This window comes from Physella acuta, unplaced genomic scaffold (assembly GCF_028476545.2).
Source record: "Physella acuta isolate Inbredline_101_S28 unplaced genomic scaffold, ASM2847654v3 ptg002779l, whole genome shotgun sequence".
Taxonomy (NCBI): Eukaryota; Metazoa; Mollusca; class Gastropoda; family Physidae; genus Physella; species Physella acuta.
Genome location: NW_026734196.1, coordinates 9,969 through 27,223, shown reverse-complemented (window position 1 = coordinate 27,223; position 17,255 = coordinate 9,969). Strand labels below are relative to the sequence as shown.

The 17,255-nt window shown below is 41.0% G+C and overlaps 2 protein-coding genes across 2 annotated transcripts; both read left to right on the top strand.

Moving 5' to 3' along the window:
- Positions 1-344: 344 nt before the first annotated feature.
- On the top strand, positions 345-2,124 carry LOC131934273 (soluble scavenger receptor cysteine-rich domain-containing protein SSC5D-like; the record flags this gene model as incomplete). Its single annotated transcript, XM_059290494.1, has 1 exon — positions 345-2,124. A coding segment is annotated over one exon (1,780 nt), but the record flags the coding sequence as incomplete, so codon positions are not given.
- An 867-nt stretch (positions 2,125-2,991) lies between these two features.
- Positions 2,992-16,777, top strand: LOC131934272 (putative ferric-chelate reductase 1). Its single transcript, XM_059290493.1, has 14 exons — positions 2,992-3,199; positions 5,506-5,599; positions 6,892-7,091; positions 7,670-7,765; positions 8,149-8,290; positions 9,015-9,140; positions 10,267-10,379; positions 10,590-10,655; positions 11,501-11,587; positions 12,126-12,200; positions 12,369-12,468; positions 12,987-13,127; positions 15,251-15,327; positions 16,330-16,777. Exons 2-14 carry the CDS (start codon positions 5,557-5,559, stop codon positions 16,444-16,446), a joined length of 1,383 nt encoding a protein of 460 aa, XP_059146476.1. The 5' UTR covers positions 2,992-3,199; positions 5,506-5,556; the 3' UTR covers positions 16,447-16,777.
- Positions 16,778-17,255: the final 478 nt, after the last annotated feature.

Below are 17,255 nucleotides of genomic sequence, written 5' to 3'. Positions count from 1 at the left end.
TTAATATATACATGTAAATTTACGTATGTATTTGTATATGTATAAATATATGTATGTGAGTTTGTGTGTGTGATATATGTGATAACTTATATATCTGTTGTCAGCATGAGTAAGTCATTAGAAAAAGCGGACATAAGACATTGCCACGACAATTAGAAGTCACGTTTTGTAAATAATAAATACGCCATCTAATTTTCCTGCAACAGCAGAGATCGATAATTGAACCTCTCCACTAAACAGACCGGGTAAATCGATTATTTTATCGATTTACCAGTTCATTGTAAGTAATGTATTTTCATCAACTGTTGTTTTTCTTCAATTTAAGGTTTGTAAAATGTATATAGCAGCACTTACCATACAGCCAGCGACCCTTATACAGCCAGCACCCCTCATACAGCCAGCAACCCTCATATAGCCAGCACCACTCATATAGCCAGCACCCCTCATACAGCCAGCACCCCTCATATAGCCAGCACCCCCCATACAGCCAGCACCCCTCATACAGCCAGCACCCCTCATATAGCCAGCACCCCTCATACAGCCAGCACCCCTCATATAGCCAGCACCCCTCATACAGCCAGCACCCCTCATACAGCCAGCACCCCTCATACAGCCAGCACCACTCATATAGCCAGCACCCCTCATACAGCCAGCACCCCTCATATAGCCAGCACCCCTCATATTAAAAGCACCCCTCATACATCCAGCACCACTCATACAGCCAGCACCACTCATACAGCCAGCACCCCTCATACAGCCAGCACCCCTCATACAGCCAGCACCCCTCATACATCCAGCACCACTCATACAGCCATCACCCCTCATATAGCCAGCACCCCTCATACAGCCAGCACCCCTCATATTAAAAGCACCCCTCATACAGCCAGCACCCCTCATACAGCCAGCGACCCTCATACAGCCAGCACCCCTCATACAGCCAGCACCCCTCATACAGCCAGCACCCCTCATACAGCCAGCACCCCTCATATAGCCAGCACCCCTCATACAGCCAGCACCCCTCATATAGCCAGCACCCCTCATATAGCCAGCACCCCTCATACAGCCAGCACCCCTCATACAGCCAGCACCCCTCATATAGCCAGCACCCCTCATACAGCCAGCACCCCTCATATAGCCAGCACCCCTCATATAGCCAGCACCCCTCATACAGCCAGCACCCCTCATATAGCCAGCACCCCTCATATAGCCAGCACCCCTCATACAGCCAGCACCCCTCATACAGCCAGCACCCCTCATATAGCCAGCACCCCTCATACAGCCAGCACCCCTCATACAGCCAGCACCCCTCATACAGCCAGCACCCCTCATATAGCCATCACCCCTCATATAGCCAGCACCCATCATATAGCCAGCACCCCTCATACAGCCAGCACCCCTCATACAGCCAGCACCCCTCATATAGCCAGCACCCCTCATACAGCCAGCACCCCTCATACAGCCAGCACCCCTCATATAGCCATCACCCCTCATACAGCCAGCACCCCTCATATAGCCAGCACCCCTCATATAGCCAGCACCCCTCATACAGCCAGCACCCCTCATATAGCCAGCACCCCTCATATAGCCAGCACCCCTCATACAGCCAGCACCCCTCATACAGCCAGCACCCCTCATATAGCCAGCACCCCTCATACAGCCAGCACCCCTCATACAGCCAGCACCCCTCATACAGCCAGCACCCCTCATATAGCCATCACCCCTCATATAGCCAGCACCCATCATATAGCCAGCACCCCTCATACAGCCAGCACCCCTCATACAGCCAGCACCCCTCATATAGCCAGCACCCCTCATATAGCCATCACCCCTCATATAGCCAGCACCCATCATATAGCCAGCACCCCTCATACAGCCAGCACCCCTCATACAGCCAGCACCCCTCATATAGCCAGCACCCCTCATACAGCCAGCACCCCTCATATAGCCAGCACCCCTCATACAGCCAGCACCCCTCATATAGCCAGCACCCCTCATACAGCCAGCACCCCTCATACAGCCAGCACCCCTCATATAGCCAGCACCCCTCATACAGCCAGCACCCCTCATATTAAAAGCACCCAAAAGATCACTAATACTATTCAGATTACCACTCCTCGTATATAGCCAGCACCCTTCATATCTGTAACACCTCCTATATTACCAGCGCCCCTATCATCACCAGCACCCCTATAATGCCATCCACCTTTCACCCCAACCTCGGCTCCGCAGGTGTGTTTACAACCAAGGTCACGTGGTAAGAAAGGACTGCGTCCAAAAAGTGGAACAAGACTTAGATCTAGGTCATAGACCTCTCGCACAAACCCCACCGCCGTACAAGAAAACAGCACTTTTGCGTAACGTTGCTCGGAATTTATAAACACGACTCCGGAATTAGCGACTTCCCCTGGTGAATTTTTTAAAATATGTATCTTTTAAAAAAACATTATATTAGGGGGGGGGGGTGCAATTTGTTTTCATAAAGATTAAAATTAGTTGGCTAAAAAATGGCTAAAATATAAACCTAATATTGTGTTTTCAAGCAGTTAACACACTCCGGAATTAGTAATTACGGTTTCGGAAATTATTTAAAAAAATCGTATCTTTGAATACATTTCGGGGGAACTAAATGCGTCTCTTTATATTTAGAAATAAAATCACCTGGCTTTTTAAAAAAAAGGTAAAATATAAATCGAAAAGTTTGTTTAGATGCAGTTTACACAGCTTGATATATCAAGGTGTGAACTATTTTTTTTTTTTTAGCGACTCCTGATATTATTGAGCCGATGATCCTAACTCAAAATAGGTTGCCGACCCCAGCACTAGAGTTGCATAAACACGGAGAGGAATCGATACACATCTCTCACGCTGTGACCTAATACACCGATAACAACACACGGTTAGGTTTGTACTCTAGGTGGTGGTAGTGGTGGGGGGGGGGGGGGGGGTAGAGTACAGCTACAATGTCATTGGTTTTGTAAGATCACGGGGACATTGTGGGCGTGTCAGTGATGAATGGGGGCATTCCTTTTCTTACGAGAGGTAGATATGAATCAACTGCGAGAGTGTATAAATTAATCACGGTGTTGATGTTACTTTGATCGAGAGGAGGCCGTCATTACCGTGCGATCACTGACAGTTACAACATTACCAGTCCTGTGCTGCATCAGGAGTTGTGTTTTCTTGGATTGTTTTCACGAAGGTAGGCCCAAATTTTAAGCATTATTAATTATCTAGTCGGTTGTTTATTAACAATAGGAATGAATATTTTCTTTAGCTGATGTGCCATTCACGAATGACGGCATGGGTAACGAAAAAAGGGGGAAGGTGGGGGAGGGGGGGTGGTCATGATGCTCTGACCGATGTGAGGATGGTGGGGAAGGAAGGAGGGAGTGTTGACTTAAAAAAAAAAGAATTTTAAATTATACATATTAGCTAAATTAATTATACAGGTTTTATTATACAATGTTTTTTTTAAAAATGCTTTATTTTTTACTTCTAAAATATATTTTATAATGGTAAAAACAAGGATAATTTACTTTCTGTGCAATTTATTTATTTTCTTATTGAAAACTATTTAGGTATATTTATAATTTTTATTAAAAATGCCTCAATTTTTAAAAGTCCATTTTCTTAAAATATCTGTAGCCTATTTTACACTATTTTACAAAATATTTTTATACACAATTTAATAAACAATTTAAAGAAAGTATTTTTGCAAAGTGTGTGATCAATCTATCTTAAACCATTTTAACATTCTATTCTAAATAAAGATTAAAGAACTGTAACGTTTCTATTGTCATTGTATAGCGTGACATGATATCACTAACACAAATAACAAGAAACACACCGAGAAGGGAATCGTCACAAACACACGGTCATCCACATACAAACACACATACACAAGGCAAACTTCAGATTTACACATACTAAACACACACACACACACACACAACTCAAACACAAGCACACATTTTACACACGTATGCACATAAAAATCACAACTCTCTCACACACACACATAGCCCAATCCACACTCCTATACACACACCCCACGCACATAATCTCAAGTACGCGATCAACTTACTACCAACAACAACATAAACCGACAAGGGAGAGAATGAGACCCGAGTTGCTGAACCGTCTCTTAGAATTTTTTTCTAAAGACAGTCGCATTATGTCATGTGACATAAAAGAGGTCGTTCAACCCAGTTGGAGAGTCACCTGGTTGGTTGTTATTTTCAGCAACCGAACAGGCAACACAACCTTATCACGTGACGCAAACAATCGTTACACTTTATGCCATTCAGCTGGTGCTGTTAGGAAATCTATTGCACAAAACATACCGTCCTTCTCAGAATGATATTACTATTTCATAGTTTACTTACCAGCATACATAGGGGTCGTCCATAAATGACGTCACAGTCGTAGGGGGGAGGGGGGTCCGTAATTTTGTGACGGTGTGTGATGAGGGGGAGGGGGGGGGGGTTCAGATGGTGCGACGTCACACTATTGCATTATAAAAAAGCGATGTTAGAAAACGAATTTTAGACGTTATTTCGCGTTTTAGAAAACTGTTTTAATAAATTGTAATAGGAATTGATTAAAATACTCTATTTGAGTTCAGACAAGATTTTAGAAAAATATCGATGTTTAAAAAAAAAATTCAACTGCAATTTTGAGGGGGGGGGGGGTTGTAGGCTGAGGTGTGGCGTCATTTTAGGGGGGGGGGGGGGTCTGGCTTTTTGGGACTACATGTGACGGAGGGGAGGGGGGAGGTAAAAATCGTCAAAAAAAAAGCGCTTTTAATCGTCCATGTGACGGATTAGAAAAAAACAAAACAAAATCTCTTAATTACTGTAAAACATCAGCTAGTTATTCAGTTCAAACCCGAAACTTTCAAATTACACGGCTTAAAATGTAACAGAACCAAGCACTCAATAAATTAAAAAAAAACTCTCTTGATACAATAAAATTTTATGTCAATGTATTCACCAAACTAGTCCATAGTGAACAACTTCTCCACGCTCAAAAAGTATGTACGCTTGCACTATGTCAACCCTAACACTAATGGACCCAAATGTAACAAAATGATACACCACACCCCTTATCCCCCTCATGTGTGGATGTAACTATAGTGAGATTACTGTGTGTAGGTGGTTGTGTTTGGGATGGGGGGGGGGGGGGTTCAGTGACTTGTGTTTTAAAGACAAGTGCCATCTCTTGTTTGTTCAATAGGTTGACTCGTGTTTTTTTTTTTTTTTTTTTTTTTTTTGCTGACTGTTCTATTGCCGTGACAAAAGACGATCCACTTAATCAATAATATAAAAGTCAATACCCTTCAAATCAATAATCACAAAACGCCAACGCCACTTGTTTTAAAAGACTTGAAAAAAAATCACCATTATGTCTCTTTTCATATTCCAGGTCTTTTTAAAAATATATTTTATAATTTTGTTTCAGTCTTTATTATTCCGATTGTAGTAATTACACAAATACTGTCCACAGCTAAACTAAGGGACATCGGTGTTGTTGTGTTCGTCTTTCAACGGGTTCAACATGTTTCTTACCCGCCTAGCGGCCATGCTTGTGGCGTTCAGTTGTAAGTATCGGACTTGTATCGAAAAATTCGGGTCTATTCCAGATAAGCCCCGCCAATAATGCAAAAAATGCGTAGTTAAGCCCCGAGACATTTGAACATTTAAACCCACGATATAAAAACAACTCCTTATCAGCCTCTAGGTTAAGGGTTGGGGTTAGGGTTGTACGTTACCAAAATTAAGACCTTTTCATGCAAATTGTTAATGATTTGTGCCAATTTCACCCTCTTCAATAAAATCTAAACTTAAATCCTCTTTTTACAAGCTTTTATTTAACTCACTTCCTCGTCAGTCTGTCGTCAGTCGTCAGTCTAGACGGAAACGCAGGAGTGAAAATTCGGACAGTTGTACTTGACCGACACGATTCACAGTTGGCACGTGGGTCAAGACATGAAGACAATGCAATCTGAAACTAAATTTGACTTAATTGGATGCCTAATTGATTTTTTATGAATTAATTAAAATTTGGACCGAATTAGTAGGCATGTCTAGCCAACCACACCACACGCGTCATCACCTTCAATAGCTGCGCCATCACGTAATGGCTGCGTTCAAAAACCATTGCGCGCCTACTGAACGTGATGTTCAGTAGGCGCGCAATGGTTTTTAGTCATGTAACTCTATTGTAAATAAAACATGTAAAGTACTGAAAAAAAAATTCATAAAAAAACGTTTTAATAACAAGCTTTTATGTAATGATGCACTAACCCCCGCTTTTCTTTATAGTTATTTAAATAGTAGTCTATAATTTATTTTCTACTTTTTAGTGCATCATTACATAAAAGCTTGTTATTAAAACGTTTTTTATGAATTTTTTTTTATACTCTTTTTCTTTTGTTGAGTGGCGGGGGTTAACTTTTTGGCTTGGCTTATTTTGACATAATCCGAAATTTCAATGTTGTTATTACAACCATCCATGTGGACTCCTTTTGGAGCTTATGGACGCAACTATATCTCTGCATCGCATTCGGTTCTGAGCAATTCCACCAACTTTGGTCCACGTCATTCCTGCTGCTTCTGCTTCACTGACAACTATATTTTCCAAGTTTGTTTTAGTCTACCTTCTTTCCTCTTTCTTAGGACAATCTAATCTAATGATTCTATTTGTGGGTATTTTATATATATATATATATATATATATATATATATATATATATATATATATATATATATATATATATATATATTTATATTTATATATTTATATTTATATTTATATATATATATATATATATATATATATATATATATATATATATATATATATATATATATATATATCTTGTATCACCAGATGTAGCCCAAGCCCAAGTAACCAAGGACGCCGGATGTGGCACCTCAAAAGGATGTTTCACAGACTGCCAGGGCACGACCTGTACCTTCGCCATCACGTGGCAGACGAGTAGTACCACCAGCGCCATCTACACCATCTCCGCCACTGTGCCCACCACAAGCTCCTACATTGCTATGGGCTTTTCTTCAGACGCCAGCATGGTAAGACAGTCTAGCTTTGGTCCCATTGATAAACCTGCCATTTCCATTACGTGATGGAATTGTGTTTCTATAATTTAAATGTAGAATAGCATAACCCGACAGTATTCAAATACCAGACACACCTCTAGAATCAGGATCTAAAGCCTTGAGCATGTTTAACACCCATAGTTGACTGCTAGACCCGTGGGTTTCCCTAGGCATTAACTTCCCCTTAACTTTTCTTTAAGCTTCTGTTGTTGAATTTTTACTTTCTCGAATACGGAGAAGGGTAATAGAGGAAGTAATGTAATCGTTTTTTATTTTCACAAATCTCGACGTCTTACACCTACACGAGTTGCAAATATATAGTTTTGCAATTTAGTCTGTATGTGTGTGTGTGTGTGAACACGAGTACTTGAGTACCGTTACAGCTAGGTTGATGAAACTTTATATATAGGTTAAATCAAATATGACGCATGTGACGGTGGTGTGACGGTGGTGTGACGGTGGTGTGACGGTGTTATAACGCATGTATCGATGGTGTGACGCGTGTAAGTGTATCAGACTCCATCTCACATTTAACTCCTTACCCTCCACAGGGAGACGACACCGTTATGGGCTGTACCTCTGGCAGCCCTATCACGAAGTTCACTGCCAACAATGTCGGCACACATGTGCAAATGGTTACTGATACGGTAAGTAAAACAAATTATAAAATCTTTAGGCATATTTGAACGGCACTAATCTAACTTTAAATAAGGCACACTTAGAAAGTCCATTGAAATCAGTAGCGTCACAAGGAAGGAAGAGGGGGGGGGGGGGAGAAATCTGGCCAGAGAAGATGACAATAACTCAGGTGGGGTGACACCAAACTGTCTGTAATTTTAGTTCTTATAGAGCTTTTCTAGAGGAGTGAGGACACCTAGCATTATTATACCGGGTTACACTCGGCCTTGTGGCGCCACTGATTGTTACTATGCTTATAGATAATCAGATGAAACTAACACCATTAGCTCATTGTTTTAATCCCCGCCCCACCGGTTCCAATTGAAACAATTGAAACACGTCAACTCCACAGGAAGTGTTAATGAGCTCCTCATCCAACACCGGCGGTGTACTCACCTGCACGTTCACACGCTCCATCGCTGGCACGACGGCAGAACCACGTGCACTTGACCAGTCCTGGACCATCTTGTTTGCCAGAGGATCCGCCTCCGTTTGTAAGTTGTCTTCACTTGCAGGCGTTAAAAAATCCGGATTATCAAGGGGGTGGGGGTGGTGGTGAGGGTGATGAAGGGGGGGGGGATTTACAGCTATCACTGAAGCAAGTCTACCGCCCTCACCCTTATGCCATAGACATTTTTTATATTGAAAATATATACTTCAACCAGTCTCCGCACCCCCCCCCCCCCCCCCCCGGAGAAAAAAGTCTGAAACACTGTCGGCAGATGAAGAAGCTGAAGGGTCATTTTAACAACATAGTTTTAAATAATGTATTACTCTACTTGTGACTACTAGAGAGTAGACAGCTAGACTGCTAACCCAAAAGTCTCGAGTTCGAATCCGGGTTCAAGTTAGTAGAATGTCCCTGAGTCCATCCAGCTCTGATGGGTACCTACTCACGTTAGTGGGGAAAATGTGGTTGGGCATAGCGCTGAACACACTATCCCTTCATATGCCAAGGTCTGTGAAGCAGATGAACTCTACTTCATCTGGCCCCTGTGTCACGAACGGAAAAGGATGGCAATGTTACCACTACAACAACCTAGTATCTACTAAGTAACTGCCGTCATTAGGAATCAGCTTCCATTTCTCACGGCAAAAAAACGAATTGTCTGTTTACAAAGTATTGGATTTGTGTTTGAAAGCAGCGAAAGACGATGAAAGAAATTAAAATAAATTTATAGGATACAATTTCTTCCCCCACCCCCTCCCACCATTCAGCCGGCTCTTCGGTGGGTCTAAGTTACCATGGCGACGACTACTTCGCCTCCAACGCCGCAGCAAAAGTCACCGACAAAGTCGACCTACAACCTCAGCCCCACGGCAACCCTATGTACAAGGCACACGGTAAGATTTTCTTCCTTAGCTTATCAATCACTCGGTAAGTTCTTCTTCCTTAGCTTATCAATCACACGGTAAGATCTTCCTTAGCTTATCAATCACACGGTAAGATCTTCCTTAGCTTATCAATCACACGGTAAGATCTTCCTTAGCTTATCAATCACACGGTAAGATCTTCTTTCTTAGCTTATCAATCACTCGGTAAGATCTTCTTCCTTAGCTTACCAATTACACGGTAAGATCTTCTTCCTTAGCTTATCAATCACTCGGTAAGATCTTCTTCCTTAGCTTACCAATCACACGGTAATATCTTCTTTCTCAGCTTATCAATCACTCGGTAAGATCTTCTTCCTTAGCTTACCAATCACACGGTAAGATCTTCTTTCTTAGCTTATCAATCACTCGGTAAGATCTTCTTCCTTAGCTTATCAATCACACACTAAGATTTTCCTTAGCTATCAATCACACGGTAAGATCTTCTTTCTTAGTTTATCAATTACTCGGTAAGATCTTCTTCCTTAGCTTATCAATCACACACTAAGATTTTCCTTAGCTTATCAATCACACGGTAAGATCTTATTTCTTAGCTTATCAATCACTCGCTGTTTCGTTTCGGTTGAGCTTCGAGAAATCCAGAATTAAAAAAAAAATCTTTTAAATACTGTAGCGTAGGGTGGGTGGGTGTGTGTGGGGTGGGGGGGGGGGGGGGGGGTGGGGGGTAGCGCTAGGCCCTGGACAATCACTCCAAAGGTATCCAACAGAGTGAGAAAGTGTTCTATTTTGCAGTCCACAAAGGATTGCAGTATGATGTGTTATATCCTAATGTTTCAATTTTCTGAAGAAAACTATTTTAGCGATTTGTAAAGAATAATATCTACTAAGCAATCACAATGTACATCAATTTTTAATTCAGATGTGTGTGCAGGGTATTGAGAAGGTAGACAACCCCTAATCAACGTAAAGCGGTCTTAAAAACTGCAGCGGCCTCCTTTTATTAATAATGGACATATATTTTGGAACACTGTTGGGGCATTCGGAGAAAAGCTTGCTCATTCCACGGTTGTTGTTTTTATAATTAAACCTACATTCATGAAATACAACATTCAGGTATCATTTCAATTGGTTGTTGCAGGCTGTCTGATGGTGGTGGCGTGGATCTTCTTCTCAAGTGTCGGCATCGTGACGGCCAGGTTCTACAAGCCTATCTGGACACAGTCACTTTGTTCGCAGAAGGCGTGGTTCCAGGTGAGATAAGGTGTCTACTGGTGTCATCTGTCCTAGTAGAATAATCGGACATGATCACACAGCAATTTAATTAGTCTGATAATTATAATATTTTATTCTACATTTATAGCTCAAAATTTAAACTTTACTTGGTTAACCTGAATAAAAAAAACTTATATAAAATGATTGATTACTTATGTTATTGATTAATTACGTTTTAACCTCCCTTAGATCCGGCTACAGGACATTACCCCCCTGGATATTTCCCCCCCGGACATTTCCCCCCCGTATTTACCCCCCGGAGCAATTACCCCCCTGTCAATTTCCCCCCTGTCAATTACCCCCCCGGGGAATTACCCCCCCCCCCCTCTCAAGTTAAAATTTTACTCTAACTAGAATTTTATACCTATATACTACTTTAATCCAAACCTTAAGAAAAAGGCCAAAACCTAAGCATCCACCTTAGCCTGAAACTTCACACAAAACCAAAACCATAGCTAGACACAACCCTAACCCTAACACTAGCTCTAACCCTAACCCTAGCCCTAACCCTAACCCTAACCCTAAACCTAGTCCTAACCCTAACCCTAAAACCTAACCCTAACCCTAACCCTAGCCCTAGTCCTAACCCTAACCCTAACCTAAACCCTAAAACCTAAAACCTAACCCTAACCCTAACCCTAACCCTAAAACCTAACCCTAACCCTAACCCTAGCCCTAACCCTAACCCTAACCCTAACCCTAGCCCTAAAACCTAACCCTAACCCTAACCCTAGCCCTAGCCCTAACCCTAACCCTAGCCTTAAAACCTTACCCTAACCCTAGCCCTAGCCCTAAAACCTAACCCTAACCCTAACCCTAGCCCTAGCCCTAACCCTAACCCTAGCCTTAAAACCTTACCCTAACCCTAGCCCTAGCCCTAAAACCTAACCCTAACCCTAGTCCTAGCCCTAACCCTAGCCCTAAACCTAACCCTAAACCTAGCCCTAACCCTAACCCTGTCCGGGGGGGTAATGTCCTACTGGGCGGGGGGTAATTGACAGGGGGGTAATTGACAGGGGGGTAATTACTCTGGGGGGTAATGTCGGGGGGGAAATATCCGGGGGGTAATTGACAGGGGGGAAATGCCCTGTTCCCCTTAGATCCACAGGTTCGTCATGGTTGCCGCCCTTTGTGCTACCGCCATCGGTTTTATCATTATTTTCGCTGAGGAGCAGGATTGGAGTGATGTAGGTGTGATGTAGTATGATGTTGATTTCATGAAATTTCATATAGGTTTCGTGTAGTTTCATGTAGGTTTCATGTAGGTTTCATGTAGTTTGATGCGTTTGATGTAATTTGAAGTAGTTTTTAGGTAGTTTGATGTAGGCTGATGTAGGTTTCATGAAGTCCACCATCTCAGCATTAAACAATTTTTAGTTAACTTTCCCTCTAATCAAAAAATGACGAACCATCTTTTGAATTTGATTATCTTTTTTTTTAGCATCAATTATTTTAGTTTGAGTGTGCTAATTGGTTTTTAGAGTTTATATAATATGTAAATTGACTAACTCTCATTATATACAAAAAAAAAAACTACTCAGTAAAATTAATCGTTTTCATAAGGGACCCAAAAAATAACAAATGCTTATAGTAAGCTATCAAATGGTGTATGAAACTTTAATGTATACTTAATGTATTTCGCAACACACTTCTCTACAAACATACAAAATGCCATGCTGGAAGCAATTATAAAATGGATTTTTGACAATTTACTTTAAACTTCAGATGGACGGAGAAGAAGAATATCTAGTCGGGCATCCGATAATGGGCGTCATCGTCATGATTCTTACACTAGCAAATGTAAGTAAAATTTGAATGTCTTCAAAACAAGTCATTTATTTTTACTATATTTATCTAAAAACCTTCAAGTAATTGTATATTTTAAAAACAAAGACACATTGTAACCATTTTATTTTTACATTTGTGCCCAACTACTGTGATGATGAACACCAAAATATTTTTCTACAGCCAATCATGGCGTTGTTTCGTCCTCACCCCGGCACACCCAAAAGGCCAATTTTTAACTGGGCCCATTTGTTTGTAGGGGTGTCAGCTCACATCTTAGCAGGTGGGTAAAACTATTTTGTTTGTAGGGGTGTCAGCTCACATCTTAGCAGGTGGGTAATACTATTTTGTTTGTAGGGGTGTCAGCTCATATCTTAGCAGGTGGGTAATACTATTTTGTTTGTAGGGGTGTCAGCTCACATCTTAGCAGGTGGGTAATACTATTTTGTTTGTAGGGGTGTCAGCTCATATCTTAGCAGGTAGGTAATACTATTTTGTTTGTAGGGGTGTCAGCTCATATCTTAGCAGGTGGGTAATACTATTTTGTTTGTAGGGGTGTCAGCTCACATCTTAGCAGGTGGGTAATACTATTTTGTTTGTAGGGGTGTCAGCTCATATCTTAGCAGGTGGGTAATACTATTTTGTTTGTAGGGGTGTCAGCTCATATCTTAGCAGGTGGGTAATACTATTTTGTTTGTAGGGGTGTCAGCTCATATCTACCATGTGAGCTGATTCTATTTTTTTTATTTGTTTCCAGTGTTACAATTAAGAACGAATTCTTTTTTTCTCACTCGCTTTCAGTGATCACAATTTTCTTCGGCGTAAGAATATCGACTGCCTCAGTGCCGTATGGGGCTGTCTACATCCTCGCTGCCTACGTTGCCTGGCAACTGTGTGTGGAAATAGTGCTGGAACTCATCAGCTGCTACGCTAGGCAAAAAGGTTTTCAATTTTTTTTCCCATCCTTAATAAAAAATAATGGCTGCTTTTCAGATGAGCCACAATTTTAGAAAATAAAATTAAATTACAATAAAAAATAATATGTAGCATTTTCCAATTTTAACATCTTTTTAATTATATTTTTTTTCTTATGTACAGCCTTTTTTTATTTAAGCAGATGTTATCATCCTTTACCTAATCTAAATCTTGTCGGATTATTAAATTATCTCTTTACTCAAACCTTATATAATTAATACAGCCACATAAGCCATTGTGGTTACTTCACATCTCCCCAAACTTTCTAAATCAAGACACCCTCAATGGGTTTGACACCCAAGGAAGTCTATCTCATAACAGCCGGACACATTGATAACATTTAATCTTTTAAAATAATTTTCATACTTGTATTTTTCAATAAAACATACCGATATTCTCTCTCTACTCTGTGTGTCTGTTAATACCTTTAAATTCTTAAATCATGTAAACCTACAGCCTATGAGCCTATATATATATATATATATATATATATATATATATATATATATATATATATATATATATATATATATATATAAATATATATATACTAGATAAATGGCCCGTTGAGGAAGGGTACAACGGGCGCTAGGCTGATAGTGCTGTCTCTTTTCTCTAAACTAAAACCAACCCACCCCCCCACACACCACCCCCACCCCCACCCCCCCGACCCCCAGACACCACCCCCCACCCCCCACCACACACCACCCCCACCCCCACACACCATCCCCACCCCCCACCCCCACCCCCCACACACAACACCCCCTCCACACACCGCCCCCCCACCCCCACCCCCCCACCCCTCCAACCCCCCCCCCTTCACCGCCCCCCCCCCAAAAAAAAACCATGTCTACCGTCCCATTCAACGAAATATAATTATATACTTTTTCCAGTGTCCGCCCCCTCCCAGAAAATTCTACCCCCGCCCCCGAAAATTTCAAGTACCCCCACCCCTCTCCGGGGAGGAAAAAGTCTGAAAGAAACACTGAAACCAACCCACCCCCCACACACCACCCCCACCCCCACACACCATCCCCACCCCCACCCCCACCCCCCCACACACACCACCCCCTCCACACACCGCCCCCCCACCCCCACCCCCACCCCTCCAACCCCCCCCCCCCCTCCACCGCCCCCCCCCCCCCCCCAAAAAAAACCATGTCTACCGTCCCATTCAACGAAATATAATTATATACTTTTTCCAGTGTCCGCCCCCTCCCAGAAAATTCTACCCCCGCCCCCGAAAATTTCAAGTACCCCCCACCCCTCTCCGGGGAGGAAAAAGTCTGAAAGAAACACTGAAACCAACCCACCCCCCACACACCACCCCCACCCCCCACACACCATCCCCACCCCCACACACCATCCCCACCCCCACAACCCCCCCCCACACACACCCCCCACCCCTCCACACACCCCCCCCCCCACCCCTCCACCCCTCCCCCCCCCCCAAAAAAAAAAAACATGTCTACCGTCCCATTGCAGGAAAACCACTTTTTAGATTAGACACATTAATTTTATTATAGAGTATCGATGAGGAAATTTCTTTTGAGTTGGGGAGGGGGAGGGGCTCAGACGTTCTTACGCGGGGGGTGGGGCTTCGCCCCTACCCGAAGAATTGCATGCAAGAAACTCTTCACGCAAACCACTTAGATTAGACCAAATTGCCTTTGTATTGAATATGTTTACTCGATAATCAATGACGTCATATAACTGTGTGCACTCTCTGGGTTTGAGATTATTTTCTACTCTGTGCGCTAAATGTGTCGACGTCATACTTCGTTTTTCGAATTACTGTGCATGTTTTTAAATTGCTTGTGTTTTCTCTAGAGCGTTCTTGTCAGACAGAGCGTTCTTGTCAGATAGACAGACAGACAGCGAAACTATTATTATAGATATATATATATATTTATATATATATATATATATATATATATATATATATATATATATATATATATATATATATATATATATATATATATATAAATATATATATATATATATATAAATATAAATATATATATATATATATATATATATATATATATATATATATATATATATATGTATTATATATATCCCTCCAGTGCATAAGGAAGAATACGACATGAGCAACCCTGGAGCAAATGACACCAAAGCAGACACTGACGTTTCAGACAAAAAGGTATGTTTTTTTTTTTTTACTTTAAAAAAATTTCATTAATAAACGCGTGAAATTGTGATATTGACATCTTCCGGTAAAGAAAGATGACCTCTCCCTCTCACAAAAAAACGTGTGAAAATGACCTCTCCCTGACATGACCAACTCTTTCTTTTTGTTCCTTAACAAATAAAAATGTAAATGTTTATAGTATAGTCATGACGGTCTTTCGTCTTTTGGGGTCGGACATAAATGACGTCACACTCTAATGGTTGCATCCGATTTTTTTTGACGATGAGTAACGAAATTTTTTTTTTTTAAAGTAACGTCACACCATTTAAAAAATAGTTTACTTTAAACTAACTTTAGCTGCCGTTTTGCACGTGAAAAGTTGTTTTTTGTAATATTTATTGAAAATTAATTAAATTAACTAACCTTGATCTACATTTTCCAAAAATCTCAGTATTTGATTGCGAATAGCTGTGTGGTTTCAGTAAGTTTGCATTTAAAGGTTATCTCCCATTACAAAAAGGAAACCACTAAATATTTTATAGAAACAAAAAGTTTATTTTGTGAATAACGACTGTGGGTGGGGGACAGAGTTTCTTCCAGGCATCTCTTCGTGGGGGCTCCGCCTCCCCCCCCCCTCCCCCCGAAGAAAGTCTACCGCCCCCCCCCCCGAACGAAATGAAATTTATATAGAAAATTTATACTTTTAACAGTGTCCGCCCCCTTCAAGAAAAAAGTCTACCGCCCCGCGGAAAAATTTCAAGTACCCCCCCCCCCCCCCGAGAAAAATGTCTGGAAGAAACAGTCGTGGGGGAAGGGATAAAAAAAATATGACGTCATTATAGACGATTACTTAAATAAAATAAAATTGTTTTCTAATAATACGTATATTATCTGTACGACTCTTATGTAACTACTAACTGACAGGACTTTTTGTTTAAATCCGAATGTTAATTAATGTTTGTTCCAAAATGTGTCTTATCTACAGATTGCTTTTTTTACAACATTCTTTCTCAGATCGAACTGATCAAGAAAATCATCTTCTGTGTCCACTGTGTGGTCGTCGCTGGTCTGGCCGCAGCCGTCATGGGGGTTATCGGTGCTGGAGAGGGGGGAGGGGACGGGGACGATTAACTAACGCATGTTCACGTTGACGACGGTCTTGGGCGGCCATGTTTTCTGACACTGCTACAAGTTTTTTAATGCCTTAATTTATCACATTTAACCACCATGTGGGCGATTGTATTATTTTTTAATGAAACAAAAGAAAAGAAATTTCACCTTTTTTTTTCGGCAGAATTTTTTTTTGAAAATTCCCCGATGTAAAAATTTTTTAAGAGATGTATAACATCCAAATTTGGTCTAACTTAACTATTTCAGGGTATCACGTACACACCACCATTTACACAATTGATTGATGGAACTGTGATAAATTATTCTGCTGATTTGTTCAGGGTGTGTAACTCTTTGAACCAGTTAATGAAGAGGGTGGGGGGAGTTGGTCGAGAGGGGAGGGTGTTGGGGGGGGACAGTAATAAAATAGTATTATTTTAAATATATTATTACAAGTTTATTTATACTGTGTATAGGTACTGTGTTTTTATGAATTTATTTTCGATGCATTTTTGTACAAAGTGATGACAATAATCTCTGGTAAAGTTGTCGCCCCTACATGACATCAAGCAGCTATTTCCACTTCTTTGTGCTCACATGTCGTCACACATAGCTTGAGTCACGAAATCAATTGCCCTCCTTAATATAACAAACGATATTCTAGAAAAAAATACAAAAAATAGAAAAATCTCCAACTTATATTTTCGTAGATTTTCATAATTTTTCTTTCTAAAATTAGAAAATATAACAATACACATTGCTCTAAATTCTAAAATAATGTAACAATAAATAGAAAAATCTTCAACTTATATTTTCGTACTTTTTCATAA